A 9,889-nucleotide genomic window follows, 5' to 3' on the forward strand; every position below is an offset into this window, starting at 1 on the left:
AAAGCTGCACAGCCCTTCTCAGTCCCCATGCATTACAGTTGCGGAGGATGCATGGTGCTATCCGGATAAGGATTTAAGCCAGCATCCGGTGAATTTGAGCCATTCTCTTCATGATTGCTACTTCTTGAGGGTGTTAGTGAAGCACACCAGGTAGCTAAGAGTAGTACTTCATATATTCCTCCGACCCCTTTCCCTTAAGAGTAGTGCTTTACATATTTCCTCCAGATCCTTATCTCACCATGTTCCTGCTTCGTTAGAAGCTTGAGTTTTAGAGAATGAACTCCAAGAATAATTGTACCTATCTACCAAATTAGAATTCCACCATGTTAGCTCCAGAGTGAACATCCATTAACACATAACTAGCTTTTCCATTTACTCTTCATCTGGAGAAATGTGATCCTGATTCCTGACAAGGAGTTTTTTGGTTATTGATATAATGAAATCGGTTTGCTGAGTTTGACCCTATAAATCTATCCATCAATTATTCCATTTTTATTTGACAGTATGATAGGATCATTAGCTTGTGGAGTGAGTGAAGGGAAATGATATGTTTTAATATTATCATACTATTCCAAATAAATAAAGAAGTTCATAGTATATCTTTTCATATAATATAATAGGAAAAAACTTCCAGGGATATCACATTATTTCATGTACTTTTTTCATCTATTTATCAATCGAAAGTGCAAGTACAAATAGAAAAAAAAAGCTTCATTATGTACGTATATAGACACACCATTGAAATGGCAAATAGTCCATCAAACAAAGGTTTGTAGCAATTTTTTCTGCTTATATTTTAGATCTTAGGAACAGCCAAGTTAATATTATTGTAATAACTCCGTCGAGTCTTTCTTCCCTTTCTTCTGTGAGTGTTCAAGTAATTCTACAGTTCATCATTGTAAAGGAATGTCTCCAAGGCATTCTTCTTCTTGTGGCAGCCCCATTTGCAATTCATTGAGCACATGGAATTGAAGATTGCAACTCTTGTAGAATGAAGGGAAATGATGTTTGATGTTGAAGGAGATTTTGATAGAATAATTGCATACCCATCATCCATGTAATCTGTTCCATCGGGGAATAGCTGCCATAGAAGGCTCCCAGCCCCACTACCGCCTTTCTTTGTGGAGTTCAGAAGGTTCTTGTATACTGTGCTGATCAAAGTGTCCCGGAATGACGAATTGTAACCAGGGTCTTTAGTTGACACACCAAACTCGGCAAATATGACAGGCATTCCTAGATATTTCTCAGCATCCTCAATGTGGGCTTGCATCCATGAGTTTGTGAATTGAATATGAGCATCGGAAATCGTTTGGGAAATCCTTCATCCATGGATTTAAACTATAGAGTTAGATTCATCAAGTAAACTGGGAAAAAAGATAGTGCATGGTAAATATGAAATAATGTATTCGATTTAGTGTCCATAAACTGCCATTTTTCAGTTTTGCTGTTGCCGTGGTAAATTTCACAATTTCTGTCGTGGGGCGAAGATAATTAGCAATGATAAGGTTTTATATATGTAGGTGTCAAAAGGACAATTCAGTCACTTACCAAGAGTCTGCATAAATGTGAACAGAAGCAAAATCAATCCCAAGAGTCTGATGGTGCCTTATAAAGTCAGTTCCAACTTGTGTAGCATAAGAATTTGGGTTGAATTGAGCCCTGTCAGGAGCTGAGGGACCATAAAATCCTTCTGATCCAATCTCCACCAAGTGCTTTGCATCCATGCTCTTAATGTAGACTGCCATTTCTTGTATCCATGACTATAAACAAAAGACAGTTTCATTGCTTTTCAAGATATGATGGCATTGGCAAAAGAGCAAGTTCATAAAAAGGTAGCAGCTAAGAAATCCGGAGTAAGATGTAATGTGACAGCAGGTGCTGAAGAAAACAAACCTGCAGTTTATCACCAGAAGGATCTGAGGTGCATCGGGGTTCATTCATCAACTCCCAAGCAAATATTGTAGGGTCATCCTTGTATGTTATGTTTGTGAGGGAATTAACTCTGTTGAGCACCGTCTACAATTGCAGAAAATGTAAAACAGAAATAGGTGCTCAAGTCAGAGACAAAACTTGGGGAGTACAAATATCAGCTGGAGATTTTTGACAGAAAACAAATACAATAATATCCATTGACAACTTGATTCTTGATTGATAAACGAAAGAAAAAAGCAAACGGGTAATTATCACATTATCAATTTATATCCATTGTACAACAATGGAAATTGGTAGGAACACCCATGAGAAGCTTACCTTAACATGAACCTTATAGTAGTTTCTGAGAGTAGGATGAGAGAAGAAGTCATCATCAGATGTCAAATTGAGGCCAGCAGCTTTTCCCCATTTAACGTACTGTGCTTTTCCACCATAGGCATCCCAGTTGTTGGCTAAGGATAATATAAGCCTGATCTTGTACTTTCTTGCTTCACTCACCACAAAATCCAAGGCCTGCAGCACAAAATATATACTTCAAATGATATTTAACAAAATTGCTAATGCCAAAACAATACATGTTAATTACAATTACATTCTAAAAACAGTATCAAACCAGAGAAACAGTTAAGAAGTACCTTAAAAACATCTTCATCATAAACACCTGGAGATTTCTGAAGAGCACGCCATTGGCCATCATTGAAAGCCCAAGTTCTACAAACTGTTAAGCCTACTGAAGATGCTTGTTGGAAAAGCTCAGTAACTTTTCCTCTTGTAGATTGATCAGCAGCAAAAACCATCAGCCAGTAAGTGTTGAACCCATTAACATAGAAAGGCTGGTCATTGACGACAAATTGAGTCCCTTTCTTTCCCACCATTCCCCATGCATCATCATCTTCCACATTATTCAGCTGATACATCCTGAACATTTCATACCAATCCTCGAATTAAGCATCCAAGAAAAAAGATGAAGAATTTCTTATTATATCTAATACAAAGAGTAATGGTTACTTATAATTACCCTTGACTATCTCTAGCAGATGGTAAAATGCTGTCCACTTCCTCCACTGTTGGTTCAAATTGTTCAACCGCAGGAACATCAGAGCCATTGGACACAGAACTTCCAATGAGTATAACAAAAATGACCACTGAAGAAATGTTACTAAGCAACAGTTTTCTCTTGTGTGTATTCATTGTATTGAATCAAGAATTCACATTTTGCGTCCAAATTGGACCACATATTTATATCAATGAAAACCCAAAGGTTTTCTACAATGACTAATACGAGTTGTGATCTTCAAGAAGAGTGTTAAAGAGGGTAATGTGACCCTCTGGCTTCAAAGCAAAGAAAATTTTCTACTTTTAGTCTCTCCCATTTTCTTCTCTTCCAAACACAGTTATAGAAAAGAAAAGAAAATGAATAAAATAAAACACATAGGTAGGTGAATACGTAAGTAGAGTTGGAGATATGACTCCTAAGGTAAGTTACAAGGGTCCCTACGAAGAAAAGAAAAAACAAATGGGTCCTCATGGAAAAGATTAAAACTTGCTTGTGGTTCAGATGTCATCATGTCGAAGTGACAGTGTCATTACCTATAACTAGATTGTTTCTATGCATTTATATGTTCATATGCAAAGAAAGAAATAAAGAATGAGCAAGAAACAAACTGATGCATGCCTTGTCCTTGCTGAAACCAATTAAGAATTTGCCATTGGCTAATGACTTGCAAGAATGGAAAGAACAAGAAGAAAAAGTGCAGGGAAGGTATAGAGAAAAGCTTGTCAGTTCGCATTTGATCACAGGTAAGTCAAAAAGAACAAAAGCTAACTATAAATGCTTTGTGGGGTTTATAATATGCATATCATTGATGAAACTGAAGTGAGTAGGTACTAGGTAGTTGATGTTGAGGTTGTTGATCAGGTATTCCTAATTCAATAACCAACAGCCAGCTGAAAAATCCAAATTTATCATATTTGGTAGCTTCTTCATTTCTTGAACAAATCTTGTACATCTTGTTCTCATCTTTCTAATCTTGAAAAGTTTGATGAATTTTGTGTGTGTCTCTGCATTTTGTGAAGGTTTTGAAGTTGCAGGACAGGTGCAGGGAGAGAGAGAGAGAGAGAGAGGAGCGTTTCCAAATTTAAAACTTGGGCCATGAGCATGACAGAGTTTGGCAAAGAACGTCGGTTCTGTTTCCTTTTCGAAGAATATTTTTTGTCGTAGCTGCTCGGTGAGCTTAGAGCTTCTTCTTCTTCTTCTTCTTTTCATTTCTTTTTATTTTTTTAGTAATACTTATTTATTTGAAAATCTTTTCAGTTTAAATTAAAAAATAATAATAAATTCTCGACTCTAAATCCTGTAACTGCCAATAAATAAGCAGTTCATAAACAGTTTAATGATTAGGTACGGTTAAAATTCAAAAACTTATTCAAGAGTGATTTTCAAATTAATTTTGACTCTCCAAAATTTAATAAAATATTTATATTTTTTAAATAGATTTATTAAAATTTAAAATTTGAATAATAACTAAATTGTTATAAAATTTAAACTTTTAATTTCAATACATCTGTATAGAAAATATATAAAAACTTAATTTAATTCAGTCTTTTGTTAGATAATCGACTCTTATTACTATACCAACTCTAATCCAAAGTTTGAAAAATTTAAAATTTTTTTATAAATATTATAAAAATATAAAATAATTCTAAAAATATTTATAAAATTGCTGACAATAAAAATAGCTAAAAATATAATTTTATTTATAAAAATATTTTAAAATTAAATATTACTTATACAAAATATTTTATTTAGTTTTTCGATTGAAAAAATATATGTTGAATATATTCTTAAAAAAAATATATACATTTAGTATACTTTTAATAAATAATAAATCTTTAAATATATAAATTTTTATAGAATATTACTGCATTTTCTTTGATTTTATGATATTAATGATGAATAAATAAATAGATAAATTTAAAAGATATTTTTATGATTTAAAGATTTGAAGATATATTAGAAAAATTATATTTTAATATGAAATAAATTACTATAAAATAAAAAATATTTAAGTATATATTAAAAATATATATATATATATATCTAGAATACTTTTAACATAAACTAAATATAATATATTTTGATTTTTGATTAATTTTTAGTATTAAATTTAAATGATTGATTTAATCAATATTTTACAATATCTATAGATATTTTAAAATATTAATAAAATATAAATATAAATATAATAATATAAAAATATTATATATTTAATATAAAAATAATATATATTAAATATATGTTAACCATCCAAAAGAAATAAAAAATAAATTCAAAAGAAGTTGAACAAGGTATTTTTGCCAAATAAAATCCGACCCAAGCCCGGTTTCGCCCTTGATTTGACAGTCTAATTAGTGGCCAAGTAAATTTAAAGAGGAAGAAAAAAGGACCAAACACTGAGATAATAGGCATTGACCCGAATAATAAACACAACAAACGCCCACAAAACCACTGAGATAATAGGCATTGACCCGAATAATAAACACAACAAACAAACGCGTCACACCGTTTTTGTTTTAACGCGTCTCGTCTCGTCTGGTGCTCTCTGTGTTCACTTCTCACCGAGCTGTCATCCAATCAGATCCCCAGATGGCAATTCAGGAATACACACATTTCATTTATGTATCCAGGGCCTTCTCGTCATTTCAGTATCAAACAGCAAAAAAAATGAAAATAATATCATTCATTGAGCTATAATTTAATGACTTGAGAAATGTAATGTACAATTAATTAATCTGATAAAAATAAGTTTAGCTAGTGACTGACAACTAACTCTTTCCTTTTCTTTCTTTTTTCTTTTTTCCCTTTCGTTTTCTAGTTTCTCCATTCGTCGAGTTTGAGCTCTCTTTCATTTCATTCTGCTCGTGGGTTGTCCAAATTTCTTTCCCAGAAACCTTTCTCTTTAGAGATCTGTCTGCTATGATTCAGTGCCTAATTCAAAGGTAAGAACTTTCTCACTCATCTTCTTCCAATCTGATCTTTGTTTTTTACTTCCTATTAAGCTTACTTCTTTAATGCTGAACATGGCTTGAATTCTCTCCCTCTCTCTCCATTGAAACTGCTGGTTCATTTCTTGCAATCTAGTTTTTACTTTTTCATCTTCTTAATACCTAAATCTTTATCTACATGCTTTTCTGGATCTGGGTTTTGGGTATTTTTCCCTTTTCTTATCTTGGTTCTTTCAAACTTTGAGTCTTTTCCACTTGATTTTAGCTGAACTTAAGTTCAAAGCTCAGATCTTTCATCTTTCGAGCTTTCCTTTTTCCTCCAAGTCTTTGATCTTTTATTTGGACTTGGCTAAAGGCTCATTATTATTCCTGTTATATTTTCAAGTTGGAGTCCATAAAGAAGATGGGCAAGTCTTTTCCTGCTTCTGTTCTTTTTTTACTTTGTTTATCCTCTGCAGTCATCCTTGTCTTCGCTCAAAATTATGTCCCAACTGATAAAATCCTTCTAGATTGTGGGGCAACTTCAGATAACGCAGATGATGATGGTCAGAAATGGACTGCTGATAAAAATTCCAAGTTCTTGTTGTCTTCTGACAATTCTACTATATCCTCAGCTGCTACTCAAGACCCTGCTGTTTCCCAAATCCCTTTCATGACTGCTCGTGTTTTCCACTCCAATTTTACCTATAGTTTCCCTCTAGCCGCTGGTCGAAAATTTGTTCGTTTGTATTTTTATCCTGCTTCTTACAGTGGCCTTAATGCCTCGGATGCTTTATTTTCTGTCACTGCTGGGTCCTATACCATTCTGAAGAACTTCAGTGTTGCTCAAACAACACAAGCATTGAATTATGCTTATATTGTTAAGGAGTATTCTATTAATGTAGATGGTGGTTCTTTGAATATAACTTTTAGTCCATCTACGAATCCTTCAAAGTCATATGCATTTGTGAATGGGATTGAGATTGTCTCTATGCCTGATATTTATGGTAGTACTGATGGAACTTTGATGTTGTTGGGCAATGATTCTCCAATTTATATAGATAATAGTACTGCACTTGAGAATGTATATAGGATAAATGTGGGTGGGAATGTTATATCGCCGTCAAGAGATACTGGCATGCTCAGGTCTTGGGTTGATGACCAGCCATATATTTATGGGGCGGCAATTGGTGTTCCGGAGACTGCTGATCCAAACATGACGATTAAAGACCCTGTGCCTCCTTATATTGCACCAAAAGATGTCTATTCTACTGCTAGATCAATGGGGCCAACTGTTTATGTCAATTTGAATTACAATTTGACTTGGATTTTCAGTGTAGACTCTGGTTTCAATTATTTGGTTAGGCTCCATTTCTGTGAAGTTGCTTCCAATATAACCAAGATTAATCAGAGAGCGTTCACCATCTTCCTCAATAATCAAACTGCTGAAGATCAAGCTGATGTAGTTGCCTGGGCCAATGAACACAATGGAGTTCCGGTGCATAGGGATTATGCAGTCCTTGTTTCTAGTAAGAATCCTCAGGAGGATCTATGGCTGGCAATTCATCCAAATACTGATGCAGTTTTGAAGTCCCAGTATTATGATGCTCTCTTGAATGGAGTGGAGATATTCAAACTCAGCACAGCTGATAATAATCTTGCTGGGCCTAATCCAGTTCCTCTTCCTAAACCGGATAGAACTGACCCATATGTTAGACCATCATCAGGTTCTGGCCATTCAAAGAACCAGAAAGCAATTATAGCTGGAGGTGTAAGTGGCGGAATTGTTCTAGCCCTTGTTATTGGTTTCTGCATTGTTGCTGCAACTCGTCGTCGTAGACATGGGAAAGAAGCAAGTGCAAGTGATGGGCCATCTGGGTGGCTCCCTCTTTCTTTGTATGGAAATTCTCACTCTGCTGGTTCGGCCAAGACAAACACTACGGGAAGTTATGCTTCTTCTCTGCCTTCAAATCTTTGCCGCCACTTCTCATTTGCAGAGATCAAATCTGCCACCAACAACTTTGATGAGGCTCTGCTCCTTGGAGTGGGAGGTTTTGGCAAAGTCTACAAGGGAGAAATTGATGGTGGAACGACTAAAGTTGCAATCAAGCGTGGCAATCCGCTTTCTGAGCAGGGTGTGCATGAGTTCCAGACTGAGATAGAAATGCTCTCAAAACTTCGGCATCGTCACCTTGTTTCATTGATTGGGTACTGTGAAGAGAACTGTGAAATGATCCTTGTTTATGATTACATGGCGTATGGAACATTACGCGAGCATCTATACAAAACCCAGAAGCCTCCTCTGCCATGGAAGCAAAGGCTTGAGATATGCATCGGTGCTGCTCGTGGTTTACACTATCTCCACACTGGTGCCAAACACACTATTATCCACCGAGACGTTAAGACAACTAACATTCTTTTGGATGAGAAATGGGTTGCGAAGGTTTCTGATTTTGGCTTGTCCAAAACAGGTCCTACATTGGATCACACTCATGTCAGCACTGTAGTGAAGGGTAGTTTTGGTTATTTGGATCCAGAATATTTCAGGCGGCAGCAACTAACTGAAAAGTCTGATGTTTATTCTTTTGGAGTTGTGCTGTTTGAGATCATATGTGCTCGACCAGCCTTAAACCCAGCACTACCAAAGGAGCAAGTTAGCTTGGCTGAGTGGGCTGCTCATTGCCACAAGAAAGGCATTCTTGATCAGATTGTTGACCCCTACCTGAAGGGGAAGATTGCACCAGAATGTTTCAAAAAGTTTGCCGAGACTGCAATGAAGTGTGTGTCTGATGTGGGCATTGACAGGCCATCAATGGGTGATGTGCTCTGGAACCTAGAGTTTGCCTTGCAGCTACAGGAAAGCGCAGAGGAGAGCGGCAAGGGCATTGGCAGATTAGACGAGGAAGAGATGCCATTCAATACTGCCTCTAAAGGGAAGAAAGATCTTGATGCATCCCCTGGTTTTGATGGCAATATAACAGATTCAAGAAGCAGCGGAATGAGCATGAGCATAGGCGGCCGGAGCCTTGCTAGTGAAGACTCTGATGGGTTGACACCAAGTGCAGTGTTTTCTCAGATCATGAACCCTAAAGGACGTTGAGATCAGAGGGAATGCATTTATTCAACCAAAATCAGCAAATTTTTACTGTCAAAGTGTTAATCATCCAAGGAAGTTAATTTGGCAATTCATTTACTCAATCCTTCTTTTGTATTTGTCTTTTCACAAAGTTATGGTATGTTTGATCAAATCAGTTAAAATTTGTATCTACAATTACTTGGAAGAGTGTAAAAAATAAGGTGTTTGTACTTCTATTTTAACATTGGTAATAGTAACTATTATTTGTTTAATTACTTATTACATTGCTAAGCCCTTTCAGGATTTCCTTCTGCTCAGGCAGTTTGTTTCAGGAACAAGAAAAAGTTTGACCTGGATGCTTAAAACAAAAGAAATTTGAGGGCGAGTTAGTTAGCATAAAATCAGGACTGTTTCATGTGGGTGGGGCCTTGTTGATTCTTGTAATGTGCAAGTTAATTAAGCAGGACAATGACATCCCATATTTTTCTTGGCCTGGAAAATAAAATTGGCAACGAAGAATATTTTGATCAGCTGGCAAAACGTGGGGAGGTCTTAGTGGGAGAGCTGTTTATCTGACTATCTATAGAGGCCACCCTATCTTTTTGTTGACTTGACTGATTGTTGTTGGAATATATCATCTGTATTATAATTTAAGAGACTAATAATTTGTATTGACCGATTTTTTATTATTACTAATTACTAATGATTAAGAATTAATTAATAAAAAGCAATTACGGGTAGATAATACTATTATACTATTATGAAATTAGTATTATATGGTAAATCGAATTTTTCTAAAAAGAATTCTCGAGGACAAATCACTTTCTGCATATTAATTGGACTCCTCTTTTTTTATATTTCCCTCATTATGTTAATAAATTAAAATAATTTCATTGC

General features: G+C 35.3%; 2 protein-coding genes across 3 annotated transcripts; one reads left to right on the forward strand and one right to left on the reverse strand.

Annotated features, from left to right (window-relative positions):
• Nucleotides 1-576: 576 nt before the first annotated feature.
• LOC8267127 (mannan endo-1,4-beta-mannosidase 6) lies at nucleotides 577-3,163 on the reverse strand. The gene is made up of 6 exons (XM_002528657.4): nucleotides 2,951-3,163; nucleotides 2,568-2,850; nucleotides 2,251-2,445; nucleotides 1,894-2,016; nucleotides 1,549-1,760; nucleotides 577-1,319 (listed from the first exon to the last, which is right to left on the reverse strand). Exons 1-6 carry the CDS (start codon nucleotides 3,121-3,123, stop codon nucleotides 884-886), a joined length of 1,422 nt encoding a protein of 473 aa, XP_002528703.1. The 5' UTR covers nucleotides 3,124-3,163; the 3' UTR covers nucleotides 577-883.
• Nucleotides 3,164-3,568: 405 nt separating this feature from the next.
• Nucleotides 3,569-9,264, forward strand: LOC8267118 (receptor-like protein kinase FERONIA). Of its 2 annotated transcripts, XM_048380305.1 has the most exons (4): nucleotides 3,571-3,732; nucleotides 4,009-4,160; nucleotides 5,808-5,931; nucleotides 6,447-9,264. In XM_048380305.1, exon 4 carries the CDS (start codon nucleotides 6,590-6,592, stop codon nucleotides 9,014-9,016), a length of 2,427 nt encoding a protein of 808 aa, XP_048236262.1. In that variant the 5' UTR covers nucleotides 3,571-3,732; nucleotides 4,009-4,160; nucleotides 5,808-5,931; nucleotides 6,447-6,589; the 3' UTR covers nucleotides 9,017-9,264. The 2 variants fall into 2 exon arrangements, with proteins under 2 accessions (XP_002528704.2, XP_048236262.1); XM_002528658.4 differs by having other exon boundaries at nucleotides 3,569-3,732; nucleotides 5,808-9,264.
• The last annotated feature ends 625 nt before the right edge of the window (nucleotides 9,265-9,889 follow it).

This window comes from Ricinus communis, chromosome 10, assembly GCF_019578655.1.
Source record: "Ricinus communis isolate WT05 ecotype wild-type chromosome 10, ASM1957865v1, whole genome shotgun sequence".
In the NCBI taxonomy this organism is placed as follows: Eukaryota; Viridiplantae; Streptophyta; class Magnoliopsida; order Malpighiales; family Euphorbiaceae; genus Ricinus; species Ricinus communis.